General features: G+C 46.0%; 8 protein-coding genes across 8 annotated transcripts; 1 reads left to right on the top strand and 7 right to left on the bottom strand.

The window, feature by feature from the left end:
- Nucleotides 1-217: 217 nt before the first annotated feature.
- On the bottom strand, nucleotides 218-3,653 carry F4817DRAFT_288590 (TrkH-domain-containing protein). The gene is made up of 4 exons (XM_049299638.1): nucleotides 2,035-3,653; nucleotides 1,591-1,845; nucleotides 1,460-1,538; nucleotides 218-1,287 (listed from the first exon to the last, which is right to left on the bottom strand). Exons 1-4 carry the CDS (start codon nucleotides 3,209-3,211, stop codon nucleotides 657-659), a joined length of 2,142 nt encoding a protein of 713 aa, XP_049154424.1. The 5' UTR covers nucleotides 3,212-3,653; the 3' UTR covers nucleotides 218-656.
- A 328-nt stretch (nucleotides 3,654-3,981) lies between these two features.
- Nucleotides 3,982-5,295, bottom strand: F4817DRAFT_352108 (uncharacterized protein). Its single transcript, XM_049305194.1, has 4 exons — nucleotides 4,759-5,295; nucleotides 4,660-4,701; nucleotides 4,535-4,608; nucleotides 3,982-4,471 (listed from the first exon to the last, which is right to left on the bottom strand). Exons 1-4 carry the CDS (start codon nucleotides 5,001-5,003, stop codon nucleotides 4,245-4,247), a joined length of 588 nt encoding a protein of 195 aa, XP_049154423.1. The 5' UTR covers nucleotides 5,004-5,295; the 3' UTR covers nucleotides 3,982-4,244.
- A 1,467-nt stretch (nucleotides 5,296-6,762) lies between these two features.
- Nucleotides 6,763-7,910, top strand: F4817DRAFT_288530 (uncharacterized protein). The gene is made up of 2 exons (XM_049299637.1): nucleotides 6,763-7,374; nucleotides 7,432-7,910. Exons 1-2 carry the CDS (start codon nucleotides 7,185-7,187, stop codon nucleotides 7,590-7,592), a joined length of 351 nt encoding a protein of 116 aa, XP_049154422.1. The 5' UTR covers nucleotides 6,763-7,184; the 3' UTR covers nucleotides 7,593-7,910.
- A 505-nt stretch (nucleotides 7,911-8,415) lies between these two features.
- Nucleotides 8,416-9,732, bottom strand: F4817DRAFT_352100 (acyl-CoA N-acyltransferase). The gene is made up of 3 exons (XM_049305193.1): nucleotides 9,512-9,732; nucleotides 9,066-9,451; nucleotides 8,416-8,996 (listed from the first exon to the last, which is right to left on the bottom strand). Exons 2-3 carry the CDS (start codon nucleotides 9,344-9,346, stop codon nucleotides 8,747-8,749), a joined length of 531 nt encoding a protein of 176 aa, XP_049154421.1. The 5' UTR covers nucleotides 9,347-9,451; nucleotides 9,512-9,732; the 3' UTR covers nucleotides 8,416-8,746.
- Nucleotides 9,733-9,938: 206 nt separating this feature from the next.
- On the bottom strand, nucleotides 9,939-11,353 carry F4817DRAFT_362044 (SET domain-containing protein; the record flags this gene model as incomplete). The annotated part of the gene is made up of 4 exons (XM_049306473.1): nucleotides 9,939-10,345; nucleotides 10,400-10,488; nucleotides 10,553-10,578; nucleotides 10,640-11,353. The coding sequence occupies 4 exons, from the start codon at nucleotides 11,351-11,353 to the stop codon at nucleotides 9,939-9,941; spliced, it is 1,236 nt and encodes a 411-aa protein (XP_049154420.1).
- Nucleotides 11,354-12,512: 1,159 nt separating this feature from the next.
- Nucleotides 12,513-13,957, bottom strand: F4817DRAFT_288460 (NADH-cytochrome b5 reductase). The gene is made up of 3 exons (XM_049299636.1): nucleotides 13,429-13,957; nucleotides 13,282-13,359; nucleotides 12,513-13,226 (listed from the first exon to the last, which is right to left on the bottom strand). Exons 1-3 carry the CDS (start codon nucleotides 13,688-13,690, stop codon nucleotides 12,685-12,687), a joined length of 882 nt encoding a protein of 293 aa, XP_049154419.1. The 5' UTR covers nucleotides 13,691-13,957; the 3' UTR covers nucleotides 12,513-12,684.
- A 498-nt stretch (nucleotides 13,958-14,455) lies between these two features.
- F4817DRAFT_352094 (glycoside hydrolase family 13 protein) lies at nucleotides 14,456-16,475 on the bottom strand. Its single transcript, XM_049305192.1, has 3 exons — nucleotides 15,865-16,475; nucleotides 15,692-15,801; nucleotides 14,456-15,631 (listed from the first exon to the last, which is right to left on the bottom strand). The coding sequence occupies exons 1-3, from the start codon at nucleotides 16,124-16,126 to the stop codon at nucleotides 14,618-14,620; spliced, it is 1,386 nt and encodes a 461-aa protein (XP_049154418.1). The 5' UTR covers nucleotides 16,127-16,475; the 3' UTR covers nucleotides 14,456-14,617.
- Nucleotides 16,476-17,773: 1,298 nt separating this feature from the next.
- Nucleotides 17,774-19,387, bottom strand: F4817DRAFT_369146 (uncharacterized protein; the record flags this gene model as incomplete). The annotated part of the gene is made up of 5 exons (XM_049307320.1): nucleotides 17,774-18,307; nucleotides 18,364-18,441; nucleotides 18,536-18,720; nucleotides 18,830-19,129; nucleotides 19,237-19,387. 5 exons carry the CDS (start codon nucleotides 19,385-19,387, stop codon nucleotides 17,774-17,776), a joined length of 1,248 nt encoding a protein of 415 aa, XP_049154417.1.
- Between the last annotated feature and the right edge of the window lie 220 nt (nucleotides 19,388-19,607).

The raw sequence follows: 19,607 nt of genomic DNA, 5'->3' as shown, positions 1-19,607 counted from the left end.
TACGCCAGGCATATTTGGACGGCAATAAACTAGGTACAATAAATTAAAAGTGAGGACAAAGGTGGCTGATGGCCGCAATTCAGCTTATTACCGAACAAACATCACGGCCACGTCCGGACATCAAATTCAGACACGCAATCTACTAACTTATTACATACCGAGGCTGCGGTTACTCTAGACATATTTGACTATACACAGTGCCGACATACCTATTCGCATTTCGAAGGCAGACTAATTCGGCGATGCTTCTCCTAATCTGGATTTTTGTTTTGTTTTGTTTGGGTAACGTAACACGCAAAGCACAGTATAAAATGAGCTAGTATTATTACACGTGAAGACAGAAGCACCAAAACTAGATTTCTATACGATGAGATCAGATAATTTTCTTCTTGTCCAGTCATAGAAACGCCATCAATTTCTTTTTCTACCTAATTGCTTCTACTTATGGGGTATGTAGGAAACTACGGGACTCACATTAGATAGGAATGACTGATTTGACCTAGATAGGATAGAAGCCCGCCGTTACTAGATTACTATAACATGTGAGAGATATCCAATTTGCTACGTTGAATCTTTGGGGAAACAGCCATTCACTCAGAAAGGCAGAGCAACGACCTGTGGACTCGCATCCACGTTGATTGGCGGCGGTCATCGAATCATATGCCCGTGTCGTCAAAGCTCGGTCGCCTTACCGACATGGACCTACGAAGATGGTCTTCCTCTTCGACCATATGCATATCGTCGCTAGGAAGTCTGACGGCGCGATCAAGCGCAACCGGTAAGCCGCGGTGTCGACCTCTTATCATGACAGCGCAAAGGACTAGCTTGCTCCCAGGATAAAGTCCACCGCTGAAGCTGTATGCTGCGTTCGGCGATCCAATGCTGATGCCCACGCATCCGTAAGCGGAGACCACCTCGAAGACGACGTTGAAGACCGAATAGGTAACCGGGTCCTCAAGGAAATGCTTAGTTTCGATGATCATAATCAGCAGGACCGCCAAAACAAGCCACCACAGGTCATGAGAGAGCTGTCCACGAATTTGGTGGCTGATGAAGCTAATCCGGCTCTCTAGCTGGTTCGGCGCGGCCCCAACTCCATACCATTCTGCAAACGCGACGCGGACCATCCGGCTCAGAGACCGGGACTTACTGCTCGACTGAACGCGCGAGACAGAACGAGTCAAAGCATCGCTGTAGATCGGATCTTCCCCGTAGATCCCCAACGATCGTTCTTCGTAGACGTTGGAATGCCTCATCGTTATCACAACAGGATACACTGAAATATACCTGTAGACATCGAAAGTTAACACAAACTCGCAAGCCATAGGAAGTTTCAGTGGCTTAAACAGCTAGGGGGTTTATGCACACTAGCGCATAATAGGTAGGTATTGACTCGAGAAGAACAGGAGGAGGCTATTATATGGGGTTAAGTAAGACAACTTTTAGGGCATTGACGAACATCATGATAACATAAAGCACCTGTAGGCCGATGAACAGGGTCGGGATGGATACAACATAAAAGCCTCCTGAACGGACAGCTGTTGTAGAGGTTAGCGCTAATCAACACGTCGTGAACACAACGAATCATACCAAGAGCTTGAAAGAGTCCATCGATGATGCGAGACCCGAGAGGGGTTTGCTCAAGAGTAGAATTGCCAAGGTTGAGAACCTCAAATGCCACCCAATCAGTACCGTTAAGCACGAAGAGCATGAAAACAAGCCAGTAGGTCTGACGTGACGGAAAAAGATTGGTATAGACACGACGAGGGTATTTGAGAATATACCCAATCGTCTCTTTCCATTCTACCAAATCATCATCATAGGTAACCCACTTCAACATCTTCACTATAAGATTTTAGGTTAGCGGCCATTGATTTACATTCGCAGAGACAGCCACGCGAGAACAGGAAGCTACTAATATGCAAATATGTATACTAGTAGCTTAAGAGCGTACAAGCTCGCCATGAGGATTGGGCATTATTTTGTATAGGAGCATAAGGGTCATATGAAAAGGTCATGGAAAGTCAAACTTACAGCTGCTCCACAAAATCAATCGTAGGAAGACGGGATACGCTGTATTACCAGCGAGAATCATTGCACCCATAACGATGAGTACGAAATACGAGCTTCCGTAAGGAATCATGTTTGCATCTAACACGCTCATACCGCTATTGTTAAACGCAGACACGCCATTGAAGATGCCATTCCACCAGGGTGAAATGGCATTCTCCAAGGCAGGTCCAGGTAGGTTGTTAGCAATCCACGCGCCGAGCGAGATGCATCCGAGAAACTGCCAGAGAAAGAAATACAGCGGGACGACGATAGAAAGAAGCTTCAGAGCTCGATATTCAGTGCCACCGAGTTCCTCGCGTTCTTCACTTGTCAGGCCGTGAAATTGGCCATTGCGCCCGACTTTATGTCCCTTTAGGTAGCTGCGAGGATTAACAGCCGTGTCGGTGTTGGACAGGTGTCTTTGCGCAGTGGTACCGCTAGGGGCGATAGACGTCGACCTAGCTCCGGAACGAAGATCGTCGGCGAAAATGACGTGCTCAGTGGTGGTTGAAGCCCTCGTATTTCCTTCTTCGGCATCCGCAGTGCCGGGAGCTGGCGCAACATCCTCTGCCGTGGCCACGCTGTGTGGGCGGGTGAAGGAACCGCTGGTACGGACGCCAGACTCCTGGTGTGGAGGTACAATGGCAGAGACCAACCTCCTGTCACTTGGACGAGATATGACGGGCAGATTGATGGCTGGGCGCTGCCCCCAAGGAGCACCCTCGCTGCTGTCCTGCACTGTCCTACTCCTACCCAAGGATCTAAGCCTGTGAGTGATGGGGAGGAGAGTCAAACTCGCATTACGCCGCTCAAGACTGCGTTTACGCTCCTTGCGCACGATCTCTTGAAAGCGCGTTTCGAAGGCATGTTTGCGTACCAAGACGGTCCAGATGGATACCCAGATGGAAGAGCCGATGATGATCAAAAGCCATAGAAGTACCTGCTGCCAAGTGGTCATCTGACTGAGATTGACAGTATTTAGGCCAGCCTCTGTCATGGCAGAGATGACGAGGAATAAGCTGTCGACATAACTGATGCTGGATCTAGGGTTCGACGAGCCCCAGAACACCACAGATGATATTAGAGGGACAATAATAAAGTATACATAATGTATAGTGATAAAATTTAATGGTGGTAGAAGTGATCGGAGCCTGCGCATTGCCAAACCCCCGTCGTCCCTACGATTTTCCAAGGAAAATTCTAACGAATTGGATAACAGGAATAGTGAATAAAACAAGCAAAAAAGAATTGGCTAAGTGCTAGTGGTCTTAGCGGAGCGGAAAATAAATTTCTTTAGTTGAGCAACATATTGGGAGACTCTTAAATGATGTTTTTTCAATCGTATCTTGAAAGCTTCAGCCTCAATTGGACTTTATGAGGCTTTTTTTTTTATCTTACTCTGTCCTTCTGCAGATGAAGAGAAGAAGAAAGTCATGCAATGATGGTTTTTAGAGCCTTGTGAGAAAATATTACTTTATGTACTTATTAGTACATTAGGTTAGGTAGTATCCCGACCACATGTGCAGTAGCAGAGGGGCTAAAACAATATTACTCTGAGATAAGAGACTTCAAGAAGAAGGTACATATCGCTCACGACTAACATACATACATCTTGAGGTATTCATTCATACTAGGAAGTAAACAACGGCAATGCTCTTGCCATAGGTATATCAAGTTGCGGTGTGGCCGTACCCGCCTCTACCCACCATGTACATAAAGTAGGTGCATGTAGCTTCCACCCCCCCTTCTTCCCTTCCTATAGTAGGTACTTTACGACGTATTTAATACACACCTGTCGGAGAAAACGGCTTTACGCAAATGGATGGTAGACATCCAATGAGCAGATGTATTTTATCACGAGAACGAGTAGTATCTCGAAAATATACTACTTCGTCTTCAAGGCCAATATATATATAGATGGCAATTGTCTACACAGGCCATCCTATATATAGGTAGGTACCCACCCATGCACTCATATATGATAACTAAAACGCATTGAAGAAAAAAAAAACGCAAGAATCACATATGGCAATATATTGATTCGTTCTGTATCAAGCGTTGCTATCTAGACAGGTTAGGCAGGTAAGTTCTCACGTCTTCGTTATCTGAACTTACGCCAAGACAAGAGGCTAGCTGAGAAGAACGACAATGTTCCACTGCATATATACACCAGCCAATACTTCTTCTATAACTTATAGCTCGTTATGCTCCTGGACGTCGTCGGTATCAACAAGTAGGGTTCCAACGACTTCGGCAACCTCTTCGACCTTGCTCGCAATCTTCTCCGCCACCTTGGCCGTTACCTTCTCGGCAGTTTCGCTGGCAGTTTCACTGGCAGCCGAGCTTGCGCTGCTGGCCTTGGTGACGATGGACTCGGGCTTGGGGACGCCTTTGATGCCGATGAGCTCCGTCTCGAACACTAATAGTCGTTCAGTATGAGATCATGTTCGTTCCACAACAGTCCAATCAATCTGTTACATACCAAGGGTAGATCCGGCAGGGATTGGCCCAACGCCCCGGTTTCCGTATCCATACTCGGGAGGGACGGTCAAAGTCCTAATAAGCAGTCAGCTTCCGTCCGAGGCTCTAGAAAGGATATTTTCTAACCTTTTCTCCCCAATGCACATGTCTAAAAGTCCTTGGTCCCATCTGTATACGTGTTAAGACCCCATAAGCAACAAGCAGCGGGGGACAATGGCGACGAACCCCTTGATGACCTGACCGCCTCCCAGCTTAAAGCTAAAAGGAGTGCCTCGATCGTAGCTGGCATCGAACTTCTTTCCATTAGAGGCAAGCGTTCCCCTGTAGTGTACTTGGATATTGTCGCCCTTTTCCGTTTTTCGGTCGCATTCGACGGGGAGGGTTACGTCAATCTTCAGGTCGGAGGAACTCGAAGCCAAGGCGCCGACGGCAACGGACGCCACGAGGGACAAGGAGAAGAGGAAGCGCATGCTGTAGGTTTGAATGCGATTGTCTATATAAAGATCCAATTGGGGTTATATTTTGATATAGAACGATAATTCCGACACGAGGGCATATAGAAATATCAACGAGATGTAGCTAAATGTGTGTACAAATATAGTAGTGAAATCATCACCAGCTTTCATTCTAATCAATTTGCGGGCGGCACAGCGCCGGGGCAAGAATTTGGGGTAGGTATTTCTTATGTGCATAGTGCCTTTCAATTGGGTGAACAGGTCATAAAGGTCCATAAGCACAACGTTAATTGGCAGTAGTATTTAGATGGCGGGGTATATTTATTTGAATATAATCCACCATTGAATTTAAGCCACCCCCATCACAGCTATGATGTATTTATTTGCCACACACGTTCGAGCTCACAATGAAGATTTTACATTTCATTCGTGCAGTTCGGTGAACCTCAGGTACCCTAACAACAAGCCACCCCATCCATCAGCCAGATAGCAGCTATTTGGCGGTTGAACGGTTGAACGCACCTGGTTTAACATGCAAGGCCGAATGAATATGTTTGCAGTACTGTTACTCTTACTGCATTTCGTATACACATTTAACAACTTGTCTGTATACGCAATCAATGACTCTATCTATATAGGGCCTCAAACATACGTGTTCAGAAGCAAACTTTATAAGCAATTTATATAAAACAGGTAGTTGTATCGAGGTACTGATATAGAACTAACAAGTACTAAATCTAGGACTTCAGCTTGGCTAACCTAGAACTCTTGGGCAAATAGGCAGCCAACAACCATTCGCCGCCAAACAAGGTCAACCAAGCTGACATAGCCGCTGCTTACGCCCCCTAGATACCAACTACGTAGTTGTAGGCCTCTCTGTTTGATTTAATAGTAACAATCTGGGAGTTAGATGTGCTAAATTCTTTGATAGTGCTTAATACTCGTGTACGAAGGTCCGGGCCAAAAGTCTTGCACATCTGGTCTTGGCAAGCCATGTGTAAGTAAAAAAAGGACCGCACGGTATTACTTCAGCTATAGTGGCTAATATCGCTATAAATATAGTGGTAAGCCACCTAAATTTAGCGTATGGGCCACTATCCGAATTTCAGCTTAGCAGGTAGCTAATACAGTGTTAATAGAAAGGGATGACGTTTGAATACGGTGCTAGGGTCCTCCACATGTGCAAGACTTTTGGCCCGGACCTTCGTACCTACTCTTAGATATGGTCGGTATACCTGAGCCACACAGTATACATGATAAAGTGCATTTACCTGCACTGTGTACTTTGATATCACTGTTCACATGCCGCTTTGCCGTACGTAATTGTGCCTATCGTGCCTCAATCCGCTAGAACTCTCCGCGTTCCTATTCCCCATCATTAGGACTACATAGGCCTAACATTAGTGATCTATCGTAATGTCCCTATTCAGTCTTTATACCTTGATTGGTAACTTATAACCGCTAAAAGTTAACCCCCAATGTAACTCATATCTTTTACCTTGACTATATTCCAATATGTTCCAATTAACCAGCCACTATCGTCTTTTCTTCCATCTGCTTCACCTCGACTTCCACGATACCACACAGCCTCTACCTGACTCTTCGATGGTTCCTAGGCATACTCTCTGACTCTATACCAATTTCTTTACCCTGGTAAAAGGTCCACACTCAGTTAGTCATTCGGAGTCCATCCACTTATAGCTCTTCTCTTTTGTAGCTGAATTGCTCAATTGCTCAATAAGGTTGCTGCCTCAATGGCCACGAACAAACACCACCCTTTTCTCTATTCCCCTTTCTGCCTTGAAGTTAAGGGGTGAGTCACCCCTTCGGTGTATCTTGATATTTCGACTCTGTCACTACTCATCACCGCCAGATACGCCCCCATTTGGGTCAGCCTGAGGCACTGCTCATGCTTGCTCCGGCTACTACGTGTTGAAGCTAAGCTTGTTCATATCGCCATGTGCCATGTGATAGTCCTTGATGTACAGGCTTCTAGTGTAAGTATTGTAAGTTAAAGTACTTTCTCTTAATACTCTATATAAAGACAGGATGCCTCCGTCTTTTTATTCACATTCCTAGTCTCTCTGCAGCAACCAGACAAGTTCGTCATAGTCCTATATCTCTATCAAGAAATCTATCAAGCAATCTGCTTAACATTCTATACCAATTCACTCAAATACCTGCCACTACCAAGCAATGGCATCATACACTTCCAAGTCATCCCACGCCGTCGTTGTAGACAACCGTTCCTCTCGCTCGTCATCTGCAAGCTCATACAACACAATGTCTTCGCGCACTAGCCTAGGCGCTGGTTCTACCTCTTACCCCAGTGGCTCTTCTGGAATCACACCTGTTGTCCACGAGCATGGCCGATCTTCTAGGGCCGGTACGTGCTACCCGCAAATATATCCTATTCACATGTTTTCAGCTAACATAACCAAAGATGACTTCACTGTTGATATCACGCGCCGGTCTGGTGTCACCGTCTTCAACCACCACGGCACTGGCTATGAAGACAGTGCCCCATCTCCGAGTTACGGGAAGTCCGACTACAGAGAGTCCAAAAAGACTTCGGGCGGAAAGTCCCACTCGGGATCCCGCTGATTCGAGTCGACACGTCTCAATCATTTATGTTAGGCGCATGGGCTTTTGGGATTAGGGCAGGCTTTTGAGCGGAAACATTTATTCGGCTGGGCACAGGATTATACCATGGATCTCTTATTACTTACGGAAGCTGGATATCCAGCAGGAAGACTACAGAATCGCCTCGGGGCTACTAGATGTGTATAATTACTAACAACATTTCATATCACTTTATGTACTTCTATGGTCGAATCTAATCTTATCTTTTGCACTTCATCACGAATCCGCATTAGACATTACGTAGGCGTTCTGAAATTATCGATTGGTCTACCATAGGCCTAATTCCTACGAGGCTGGCAAGCGACATTTCTATTCGCTACCATCACCTCTACCATGAGGTAGGGTAACTACATTTATGCAGGAACTATGTATGTCTAACACGAGAGGTGACCCAACGGTCACACCCCACGGAGAACGTAATCGGGGATCAACCAATCCCCAAATGCTATCTTTATTTCAGCTCCTAGGGCTGGGGTGCACTTCATATGCAACCATTACTCGATTGGTGCCGCTAGAGCACCAATACCGGCGAGCCCTGTGGATGATGATCTCACATGGGGCTAATGGCGACGCATGTCTCATGGTAGCATCGATATTAAAATACTATTTTTCGCTGCTGGCTAACGCATCTTCGGGACAAGACATGGGAGTAAGTAAGGCGCGGCTTGGCTCTCAGGCATCAGAATAGGTAGACATAAGATACCAGATAATCAACCTACCTAAGTCTAGCCTGACTATATCCTAAATAAGAGCTATATTCAAGCATCACTTCTACGAGTATGTCACCGCAACAAGACTTGCGACCTAGGTAGTATACCTTAGTAGAGCCTAGTTGTTGCCTAGAGGTTTCAGTAGTATCAAGCCAGATTGTTAGAATTATATCCAACTCTTGATACAGGCCATTAGCAACAACCTCTATAAGCATTCCACTTCTGCATAGTGTTTACTTCCTGTTCGCATTCCGACCGCACTAGGTATAATAAACGACTAGCTCATGCAATACTCAACTAACTTCGAATATTGCTAGATAACACTCAGAATAAACCCAGAGGCTCTTGCCTTCTATTCACTCGCCTCCTTATCTAAGAACCCCCCTATTCTCCTCTCTCCTACCATTATCCTCGATGATACTCATCACGCTCCTCCTCAAAGTAATGCGACATCTCCATCCCCGAGCTCTTATATCCACACTTAATATAAAACGGCTCGTTCTTTGCGCCACAGTTCAGGATATTCTTATAACATCCCAGATTAATCGCTACGGAGTCCAGGGTCTGGATCATCTTCAACCCGAGCCCTTTACCCTGGTGCTCCTTCGCAATTGAGATCTCCTCGATGTGTCCGCACTTGCCGCGCTGGTGTATGCTACCCCCAAAGTAAGAATTCAGAATAACATTACGGGTTTCGTCGTAGAGTGGTTAGGGGGGAACGCACAATTTTTTCTCTACGACTAAGGCGCCTGTCCCGACGATCCGGCCCGCGTGCTCGATCACCGTGAAGTAATACGTGCCTTTCGCTTCTAGCATCTCGTCGAACCGCTCGTTGAACTCGGCCTCGCTGACTTCGCCCATCCATGTGAGGACGCGCAAGCAGTCCAGGAAACCTTTTGCGTAGTCTCCCTTCTCTAATGGGCGGATGGTGAAGTCTGCGGGGAAGGAACCAGAAACCTCTGGTGAGATGAGAGATGCTGAGAAGAGCGCTTCCGTGCTGCCCATGGTGATTGATTTCTGTTTGAGAGCAAGTATATGTTTGAATGATGTTGTGTCCTCGTCGACTAGTCGATGCGGGGGGTGAGATATAGGTGAGTATGCGTCGAATACCTAGGCACTTATATGAGCTTCTACCCGGGTAACTCAGGTATATATGGACTTAACACGTGCAATTTCAATTTTATCTAGAATCTCAACTATAAATACAACGTGTAGGGTTTCCTATCGGAGAGCGAGACGGTAGATGTGAACCAGGGTGTAATAGATACCGATAATTTGAGGGGATGGTTTGTTTAGTATAATAGTATTCTTATAAACGTGAAATATCCGGGTAGTTGCATGTATATAGGCAGAGTTGCCCAAACACTCCAGCTTGGCACACTCAATTTATCTCGTATAACTTTTGGAAACAGCTGAAATATTATATTGTATAATATAATAGGGCTCTAGTGCCAAGTTTTATATATAGTTGGTCTATTAGATAGGTACATAGAAGCCAAGACAATAGGTATGAGATGTCCCCTTACTCCTCGAAAAGGATCCCAACACAACTTATCTAAAACTAAGAGACCAGAAGAGCAAGATATCCTCTACCAGTCTAATCAAAAGTCTGCAATAATATCGGTAATGCATCTGGGGTATCCTCGATATACCCCTGATCCACCAGCGTGTCTAAAGACATCTGCGCGTATTTAGTCGCCGTCGTCTTATCCCCCGCCTTCCAGTACAACCGCGCCATGATCTCATACTGGCTGGAGTAAAGCGGCGCAAGGTCCTCTGCCTTCATAAGTTCCAGGACTTCATGCGTGAGCTTGACAGCCCTAGTTCCGTCCCACAGCCCGACGGCGTTCATGACTTCTTTGCGCAACTTCTTGATCTTCTCTCTGCGGTAATCGGATACGGCGATCTCGGTTTTGGATGCGGTGCAAAGTGAGCATGTGCACTCAAATCCCCATTTCTTCAATGCCGTCTGTCTTTCTTCCTTTGCATTTCCTAATGGTACGTCTGGGAGAATCATTAGCGATGTGCATATAGCATGGCTTTGCTGTTTGAACATACAGGTAATGGTGATTTCCTCTCCAGGCTTGATATCTCTTAGAGCCACAACACTCACAGCCAAATTTGAAGGCGTAAACCTTATAAAAGAACTAATTGATTATTTAGCTTCCTTCTATACCCTCAATCTGTTATTTCTACCAAAGAGGTACTTACTTTGGACGGCATGCATGGTTAACTCTCTGTTATATACCATTAGCATTCCATTAACACCAACTTATGGTGGTGTTCGAGGGAACTTACAGAAACGTCCGGGTATAATGTCATATGAGAATCATCCGCCAGCGTGTAAGAAAATGAGTTTGTCCTCAAAATATCCTCTATGATATCGCCTGAGAATGTGCTGCTCCGAGCTAGCTGAAGCACGCGATCCGGATCTGCCAGCTGATCTACAGCTCTATGAAATAGTTTATACCCTTCTGTACGCAATATCGAAGTCGGGAGGTCCAAATCCACTACCAATGCGGCCCAATCCGCCATAATTGCTTCGGTGCGCTTGATATGGCGCGTCGCAACGACCCCCTTCCCCTTCCCGGGGATATCGGCAATTTCGTACGCTGGTCCAGCGCTGTTGTTAACAAAGTGTTTTAGATGAGTGTACCCGGAGTCGTTTAAGATATCAAGAGTGCTTGCTGCAGTTTCTGGCCTTGTAATTATGCTGACACCCCCGTTCCCGTGCTGCGAATTAGAGTAAACGCAGTACGAAGCCCCTGGCGACTTTTTCGAGTGCACACATTCCGGCGGGTGCGTCCATGGCGACCAGTCAACGGGTCTATCGGTAGTCTTCGCGTCAACTGGATGTGGACATCCTAACTGCGCCTGAGATTGTAATGATGCTGGGAGATTTAATGAGCATTGACCGATAGCAGCAGAAATACTAGTATGAGATGCAACCTGTGGTACGAGAAGACCCATGGTGCAGAGGAATCTAGGAAGCGAACCGGCTCGGGTCTTCATTTTCAGTTATCATCGCATAGAGCGGAGAGTACAGCTGACATGACTTATAAGTCACACAAGCCGGTTATAAGTATACTGTTCAATATCCCTAGAGTCGATCTTACCTTTTCAAAGTCGACATTCCCATGTCTGATTTTGTGGTTCGGCCGGAGGTAAATGAAGACGTGCATATTGGGCGCGATCGACCAACAGAGGGCCAAGCGAGGCCAAGGGTCAGCTACGAGCACGCGAAGTTACCATATTCTTACATTTAATGTGAAAGAAACAGCTGTTTATGATAATCATTTGCTAAGGGTCTTCCTCCATATGCCAGTCTTTGCTGATTACGTCTTGGAAGATTCCCTGCCTCCAAGACATTCGGAACGGATGTCATAGCCAAAAACTCGGCAGGGTAACCCGATTTCCCACGAGCTCCGTTATCAACCGTTCTCCTTGAGGCTCTGAGGTGACTTATCCGCTAATATTGTATTGATATCCGCCGAATGATTGGAGATCCCAGCCGCAAAGTAATCTTGGCCACGCCGATCTCCAAGCTCCGGCTAAATGAATAGGTAGGTACGTATGTAATGAACTGAAGATATGCCGGTCTATCCGCCCTAATTGCGCAGATTTATGTCTGTCTTACACGTGAATTGAAATTTTAGCACATTATCCACGAAGCCTTGCTGTATATGACTCTCCTTTATTGCCCACCGGGGATAATCCCAAGAAATACCAATATTGGCTCGGAAGTCTAAGAGTAATATGAGGTTATAAAGAGAGCCAGGGGAGTTGGATCAATTCGATTTTACTTTCTGAAAGCTGTACATTACCTGAAATATAAACCCCCAAGAGAACAGCAATATATAGCTCGGTACTATTAGCTTCTGCTTTATAGAATTAGTTTTAATAAAGTCTAGGAAATCTCGATATCAGGCGGGTATCAAGAATCCATGTGCAAATCAAGACACTTGTTATTATATCGGTAAGTACCTAAATATGAAGTATAAAAATAATGATAGACTGTTAATATTAAGCTAGTCTAAAACGAGGGAGAAGCCAATGTAGCTTTGAAATGCAAGATAGCCTAACCTGTACCATGTCTTCATGTAATCTCTTACAGTCGGGGAGGTACCTACCTAGAAACTCAAATTACGAAAGGGAATTTTTATGAGTTAAGTTATATGATAAACTTGGATTAGATAAGTTGTTTAACTAGTTGCTTTAATTATTTAAGTACTCGATGTTATGTCGTCCTGAAATAACTGGGTTTAGAGTAGGTAATTATTTATATTAGTCGAAGGGAAACACTCGGTATCTACTGATCTGAATCTTCCGATCTATCTAAGGGCTCAGAATTTATGTATTTGATCCTTCCGATAACCGAGTTCATGCAAGATCCCTGATTTCTGCCAGCTTCCCACAAGCGCAGTCTCCATCGGCGGCGGTCCGCAGACAAACACTTTAGAATCAGCCGATTGGGGCGCCACATCGTTCAGCAACTCCTTGGTAACGTAGCCTTGTCGAAACGGCGAGCCATTTGCGGGGTGACTGATCGTATACGTCACATTAAAACGGCTTGGAAAATTCGATGCGTACTCGTCGAGCTCCTTTCTTAGAAGCAAGTCGGCATCTGTGTTTACGCCAAATACCAAGTTGATCTTGGTGTGGTCCTCAGGATTTTGCAAGATGCCCCGAATCAGTTGATATATAGGAGTAATACCGGCTCCTCCGGCGATGAGAAGGATCTCTGAGTGCTTGTTTGGCTGGTAGTTGTATCCCGGTATCCGGGTGACAAAGCGCAATGAGTCTCCAGGCTTCAGGGAGTGTATGTATGTGCTCTGCTTGCCATCGGGGTATTTCTTGATGAGAAGTTCTAAAGCACCCGGCTCATCTAATTATTAATAATTAGATTATATTCATTGGTAATAGCGTTAAAATGTCCTTACCTAGTGAGTTGATCGGAGTGTAAGGGCGCACGACAGGAAATGTGCTGCCTTTTGGCCAAGAGTATGTTAAGAGCGCGGCTTTATCAAATGTCAGTAACGGTGACAATAAGTCGCAGCATACTCGATGCGCTTTTGGGTTTTACTTACATGTTAATGTAAGGCCACTGACGGTATCTGGTGTAGGCAGCTTAAATCGCAACCGCTTAGTGTTGTGGTTTACAGCTTCAGTGCTCTCGAGCTCAAGAGACAAAAAAGCCGGGCCAGAGCCGAAAGCCTTCTTCGGCGCACCGGAATCCGCGTAAGCAACGTTCCCCATGTAGGTATAGTACAGCCCAATGCCTGTGCCAACAACCGCAATGCTAGTTATGCTTCGGGGTAGACGAGCTGCGGAGAGTACTCTGTAATTCATACTCGACGCGGCGTTGTCGAATGCGTTCGTAATGGCGCTGTAGGTACCTAATCTTAGGGAGGTCGAAAGGGACGAGGGAGGAGAGAGTGAGATATTAAAGATTTAAGGAGAATAAATCGATCATTTGTGACAGTCCTTTTAAAAAGAAAAAAGAAAAAAGCAAACGGACTTCCGCTGATGCGGTTACACAAGAATGTTGGCAGAAGAGAACGCTCAAATGTCTTCAAATGATGCCCAAGGAAAAACCAGTGTCTCAATGTAAATTAAATCTGCTCTTGCAATTATTCTTACATTTCATTTTCAAGAGTTATAAAACTGTATATAGCGGAAAGTTCAACTCCCATTTATATCATATATAGGAGGTACCTACCTAGGTATTCTCGGGGTTCGGAACACTGAGTACAAATGACGGAGTGACGGCGGACACTCGAGTCCGAATCCGAAGCCTCTTACATCAGTACCTTAGCAGCTGCTTAGGAGGTACCTAAGGTAGCGCGAAGTCTGACATGGTGCAGCGTGTTTGTTCGTACGTGTGTTAAGCAACAGGTCTATTTAGGGAAATGGCCATGTGTAATCGAACCACCTCCACTAAAGGAATATTTGGAACGCCTTCATCGGGGGTCTTGTAAGCCGGGCGCCGTGCGATATTTATCTGACCCGGGGACTGGGCACTCATATCCACTAAGGTACCCACGGCCGGTCCCGAGACATATGTACGTACCTCTTTAATTGAATCTGTTCCATTTCTGTAAACGACTTACGTAATATGTTGGAAGGCTTGCTTTATTTAGTAGCTCAGCTTTGTTATTTTATTTCAAACCAAGTCCTATATACATTAAACACGCTACTGTTACATTTTGTCCCCGCGTACCCTAAATAGGCAGGCATCTAAGGTAGTATTTCAGCTGCTCCACACCGCGCGCGATTTTAAGATGCAACTAGCACGACTGGCTCGCCGTTGCTAACATTCAAGCACACATTTCCGTCTCCGTCCGAAGTGTAGGATCCAGTGCTGAAAGTGTTGTTCCACGATCTGTTAGGAGCCTGCGTGTTAAAGCAGTGCTGTCCGCTCGATCCAGATCCACTGTTGGTGGTGAGAACAACTAGGTTGCCACCAGCTCGGCTCCAGGCGTAAGCAGTATCCGCAACATACAGATGGGTCTGGTCGTTACCAGCTAGTCCACCAGCCGATTTCCTAGCGGCGGATAGCTTAGATATGGCTTGGTAGATTTCGGCATTGGTATCGAAATTGCTGCGCCAGAGGTCTTCACGGTTGGCGGGGTCGTTACCACCAGCGTACGCCTGCTCTGTACCGTAGTACACAATAGGAATACCCCTAGCAAGGATGACGTAGGCGAGAGCGTTCTTGAGCAGAGCAAGGTCGTTCTTCGAGCTTAGCCATCGCGGATTGTCGTGGTTGTCGAGGAACGAGCCTAGCGCCGCAGGGTCGGGGAATGACGAGCTGACCTGGTTGAACATGTCGACAAGGGCCTGGCTCGAACCCGTCTGCTGGTAGAAGTTGTTCATCGGGTAATATATGGGGTAGTTCAGCAATCCAGACATGAGACTAGCGTAGCCCGCGACGTAATCCGGGTTACCGTCGAAGACCTCGCCGATCGTGTAGACTCCGGCAGCGCTGGAGAATCCCGGCCAATAGTCCTTGTCGACATGCTTCACCGTGTCGATGCGAACACCGTCGAAGCTATACTCCGATACAAGCCATTTGATCCAATCCTGGTAGACGGTCTGGATCTCTGAACTTTGCGTGTTCAGGTCAGGCAGGCCAGCGATCCAGCAGTTTTCCACACTGTTCTGGTCGGAATAGTTGATATCGCATTGCGAGTGATAGGAGCTGGCTTGGTTTAGTGGCTCTGGCTTGCGATCTTCGAGGTTGGATGGGCCCACGTGGTTCGCGACCACATCAACCATGATGTAGATGCCCTAGTTACCGAATTCTAAGTCAGCGGTCAATTAAGGACAGGTGATAGCTGTTTCAGATACCTTTTCATGCGCAGCGCTAACCAGAGCTTTCAGGTCGTCCGCTGTACCATGGTTCGAATTGATGCCATATAGATCCGTCGCCCAGTATCCGTGATAACCCCCGTCGCTGTCTTAATTTGACACGATGGTTAGTTTACTGAGGGTAAACATCTCATGAAGAAGGAAAGACTCACTTGTAACTACAGGTGTAATCCAAATAGCATCGAAGCCCATACCAGCAATGTAGTCGAGCTTTGATTGGAGGCCCTTAAAAGTGCCACCACAGTAAGTCGAGAGGTCACCGCATGCATTGCCTCCAGTGTCATCGCTGCTCCGAGCGACACGGTCTGTCAGCGCAAAGTAGATGTTCCTAGATTTCCAAGCGTCTACGTCGGCCGAGAGGGCCACGGTGAGCAGCTCGGAAAGGAACGCGAGCGAAGCTAAGGAGGCGCGCATATTTGCGATAAGTACGAGCGATCAGATACCTAAGGACGATATTACCTAGAAGGGTTGGGGGTGGCTCAAGAGAAGGGAGAGAAAGAAAGGAAAAGGATGGAGTTCATCGATACACTTATAGTACGGGGGCGGCGTGGCTCACGATTGTGATCGCACGAAACTACAGTACGCCCCCTATAATAATGTTAGTCTTTCGGACGTGCACGATACAGAACAGGGCTTCTGATTCTGAATAGAACAACGCATTTTAAAACATCTTAACTATTATACTAGGGTTTTATAGCATAAAATACTCTGAAACAACGTTTTCGAAGAACTACGGGATCTCAGCGAAGTATGGAACTCTAGGGGTCCGCTGAATAACATTATTACAGGCCGTTCAGCTCCCACTCCGTCCCCGCCCGCCCTCCGGTCACATTTCATAAGAGGCCGATTTCAACAGTACACGGACCGAGTCCAAGAATGACCGACATACTAAAATGGCCGACAGAAGCTCCGGCACTAACTCCGCCATCCTTACCAGCAACACTTATTGGATATGTTCGACATTAGGAAATAAAAACCACAAGCAAATAGGGCAATAAGTTGCTTTAATGCAATAATACTATTAACATGAGCCCCATCTCCAGGTTTCCATCCCCTGTTTCTCCTTTCCAGATGAAGCTAGGCTGCCCCTTTGTGCATGAAACGATCGTCACTCCGCACTGCACGATGCGTTGTAATAGGCCGAAAGCGATGCAGCGCCTGCGCTTCGATTCGCCTAACTACAGCCTAGGGCGCGGCGACTCCACGGATTGGAAAGTGGGAATGGCACCGACATGCATTGGGCCGGCACGATCCAACTTACTAAGAACGACCAAGGCTCAGCTCCTGACAAAAATAGGTAGGTAACATGCTTTATATCCGCTTCCTTAATTTGCTAACAACCGCAATCATTATTACCTTAAAAACCAAGTGGTATCAAGACGTCAACACTATGAAGACAATGTAGACTATCTCCAGATATTTACCCCATGAATATTTGGCTTACACGTGCTGATGAGTCGGTGACGCGGCGCAATACTCGGCCGCTTTATCGATTTGAGGCCCATTAGCAAGTTATGGATTGGCTAGGTACCTGAATAGCAGCTCTAATTCGTGCAAGTATACTTGGGGAAGCTCTCGGTGAATTTCCGAATGTTTACTTCTTTTCTCTAGCTTGTCACGTACAGCTTTCCTAAGCTAGATTTATGACGATTATTTCTTGATTTTAATTGCTTCCTCTTAAGGCTTTCCCCTCGGGAAGTGCCGCTTGGTATTTTCGACGTCTCCTTCATTGGAAAGACTGTCTCAGGGGCGGAGTTTGATTAATATAGGCCGAGCTAATGCTTAGCCTTCTAGGCTATACATTTGTCAAATACTAGGTGTCCTTATAGATGGTGGGCTCTCGGTATACTACATATAGCTTGAACTTTCAACCTTTATTAACATACTACTATATATGTACACTTAGATCTTGGTATCTCATGACAACGTTATAGAATTGTGTTGGCATTGGATAAGTCCTTTGCCCTATCGTTAGACACTCAAGAAGTACGCTTTGCGATGGGCCAGCCATCCATTTCCTGCTAAGCTTCACCGTAACTACTCTCAAAGTAGCCATAAATTCTAGTCGATGTCATTATCGACCACCATATCGGGTTCTACATTGCTTTGTTGGAATCGGCGTCGTTGGGCTGGTCCTGGTCTTGTAGTCGCATTGATACCTAATAGAGTTGTTCCTAGATGATGGTTAACTGTACGTCGATTGAGCGTAGCTGCTTCCTCTTCTATAGTGCCAGCATCTAATATGAATCGTTGCACCAAAGTTCTAATCGGTACGTCCTCCTCGGTCTGTCTGGGATCTACTCCGGTATCCTCATATACTATATCTTCAGGTCTTTTTGCCACTCCTCTCTCGGCTTCTTCTACGAGTTGCTCTAGAGACGGAGTGTCTTCAATATCGATCGCCATGCATCTTGCTACGAGGTCTCGTAATTCAACATCTATATACTTCGACCTCGTAAAGAAAGGAGGAGCCTCTGTCCCCATCCGCCGGCCTTCACCGGTTTGTTTGTCCACGAATTCATATGGCCAGCCCCCTTCTGGTACGTTTTCTATATAAGACTCATCAACCCTAGGTAGGGCAAGAATAATGAATAGCTGTAGGTCTATTAGCACGATATTCAGAGATGAGTTTTTATACTAGGGTGGCTAACAACTCCGATATTTGCTATATTAGTGTAAACCGCGTCTAGCGTATCCGGTAATATCTCTCCCCGTCCAAAGTCAATGAGCTGGAGCAAAACTTAGCATGTTTCACACAGGTAACTTTCTTCATCGAGGAATACTAGGGGCACAATTCCACTCTTCCAACAAGACTTGACACACCTTGAATATTGGAACAAGCGAATGTTCAAAGTCATCACTAGTTAGATCGCCAATAATGACATTATTTCCGTGAGGTGAATTCTGCATCACTCCTAATGGCATATGACGGTGAAACTGTTCCCGCCTCAGTGGTTCATCGGGTCCGCCCTGCGGGGGGAAAGCCATAGCTAGCACCTGACGTACCACTATAATGGGCAAATGCTGGTTAGCTTCTTAGTTGAGAACGTAGTTGGCGCAAACCCGAGAGGTTAATGCCTTTGGAGAAATGGTAGTACTGACAACAGAGAAATATACGCCAAAGGAGCCGGCTGGGCATTCGATAGCGATTCTGGTCCATTCTCTCCCGAAAGGCATATATTGTACCATACGGAATAAAATCGAGCGCGAGGGTAGGACGTTTCCCAGTACCCGATACATTAAGAGTGGCTTCGGCAAGCGGAATCATCTGTCCGATATGCTCGGCGCCTCTTAGCATTTCGAGAAATTGAGCCTCATTTCTCAAGTCCGCGTCCGCTTCATCGCTAAGCGAATACTTTACGACTATTTTCCGAGAGGGGTGTCTTCGTTTGTCTAGGAAAAGAATTGCACCACCGTCTAGGTAGAAGAAAGATTATTAGTATTCGTCTGCTATGCTAGAAAATTCTCGATGCATAGATAATAAAGGCGGTTCTCTCGTAATAGAAGAGAAGAAGCTTACTTACGGCGCCCTATTCCTGCGACACCACGATATATAAGATTCTCGTTTCGTGTGAAATACGTCGAGATCCTATCTGCCAATGCTGCCATCCTAGCATTTTCCGCATCTGCCGCAGGTAGCGATAGGAGCAACCTTCCTATTAAATCGTAATCCATTGCGTTGTTCGTGTTCTAGTTATGATCGTGAAAATACTTGGGTCGCTACGGGGGTATTAGTCCTATAATAAACCGTGACAATACGGATAACTACTACTAGGTAATAATATAATGGTGTTCAGTGTCAATAAATTATTATGCGAATTAGTTTATATCAAATATCGCGTACAACTTGAGGTATAATTGCTAGCCATGGTATTGATACAGGTAAAAGCTTTTT

Source organism: Daldinia loculata (genome assembly GCF_022478755.1).
Source record: "Daldinia loculata strain CBS 113971 unplaced genomic scaffold F4817scaffold_82, whole genome shotgun sequence".
Lineage (NCBI taxonomy): Eukaryota > Fungi > Ascomycota > Sordariomycetes > Xylariales > Hypoxylaceae > Daldinia > Daldinia loculata.
This window is presented reverse-complemented; position numbering and strand designations above follow the sequence as displayed.

Excerpts from the sequence above, each read along its gene's own strand:
- F4817DRAFT_288590 (XM_049299638.1), bottom strand. The coding sequence starts at position 3,211 with ATGCGCAGGCTCCGATCACTTCTACCACCATTAAATTTTATCACTATA. Across the intron at positions 1,846-2,034 it reads ATTGATTTTGTGGAGCAGCT|TGAAGATGTTGAAGTGGGTT; the intron begins GTAAGTTTGACT and ends AAAATCTTATAG. Across the intron at positions 1,539-1,590 it reads TGGACTCTTTCAAGCTCTTG|CTGTCCGTTCAGGAGGCTTT; the intron begins GTATGATTCGTT and ends CCTCTACAACAG.
- F4817DRAFT_352108 (XM_049305194.1), bottom strand. The coding sequence starts at position 5,003 with ATGCGCTTCCTCTTCTCCTTGTCCCTCGTGGCGTCCGTTGCCGTCGGC. Across the intron at positions 4,702-4,758 it reads GGCGGTCAGGTCATCAAGGG|ATGGGACCAAGGACTTTTAG; the intron begins GTTCGTCGCCAT and ends ACACGTATACAG. Across the intron at positions 4,609-4,659 it reads ATGTGCATTGGGGAGAAAAG|GACTTTGACCGTCCCTCCCG; the intron begins GTTAGAAAATAT and ends ACTGCTTATTAG.
- F4817DRAFT_288530 (XM_049299637.1), top strand. The coding sequence starts at position 7,185 with ATGGCATCATACACTTCCAAGTCATCCCACGCCGTCGTTGTAGACAAC. Across the intron at positions 7,375-7,431 it reads TGGCCGATCTTCTAGGGCCG|ATGACTTCACTGTTGATATC; the intron begins GTACGTGCTACC and ends ACATAACCAAAG.
- F4817DRAFT_352100 (XM_049305193.1), bottom strand. The coding sequence starts at position 9,346 with ATGGGCAGCACGGAAGCGCTCTTCTCAGCATCTCTCATCTCACCAGAG. Across the intron at positions 8,997-9,065 it reads TTAGTCGTAGAGAAAAAATT|CATACACCAGCGCGGCAAGT; the intron begins GTGCGTTCCCCC and ends CTTTGGGGGTAG.
- F4817DRAFT_288460 (XM_049299636.1), bottom strand. The coding sequence starts at position 13,690 with ATGAATTACAGAGTACTCTCCGCAGCTCGTCTACCCCGAAGCATAACT. Across the intron at positions 13,360-13,428 it reads CAGTGGCCTTACATTAACAT|CCGCGCTCTTAACATACTCT; the intron begins GTAAGTAAAACC and ends CATTTGATAAAG. Across the intron at positions 13,227-13,281 it reads CACTCCGATCAACTCACTAG|ATGAGCCGGGTGCTTTAGAA; the intron begins GTAAGGACATTT and ends ATTAATAATTAG.
- F4817DRAFT_352094 (XM_049305192.1), bottom strand. The coding sequence starts at position 16,126 with ATGCGCGCCTCCTTAGCTTCGCTCGCGTTCCTTTCCGAGCTGCTCACC. Across the intron at positions 15,802-15,864 it reads GATTACACCTGTAGTTACAA|ACAGCGACGGGGGTTATCAC; the intron begins GTGAGTCTTTCC and ends TGTCAAATTAAG. Across the intron at positions 15,632-15,691 it reads TTAGCGCTGCGCATGAAAAG|GGCATCTACATCATGGTTGA; the intron begins GTATCTGAAACA and ends TTCGGTAACTAG.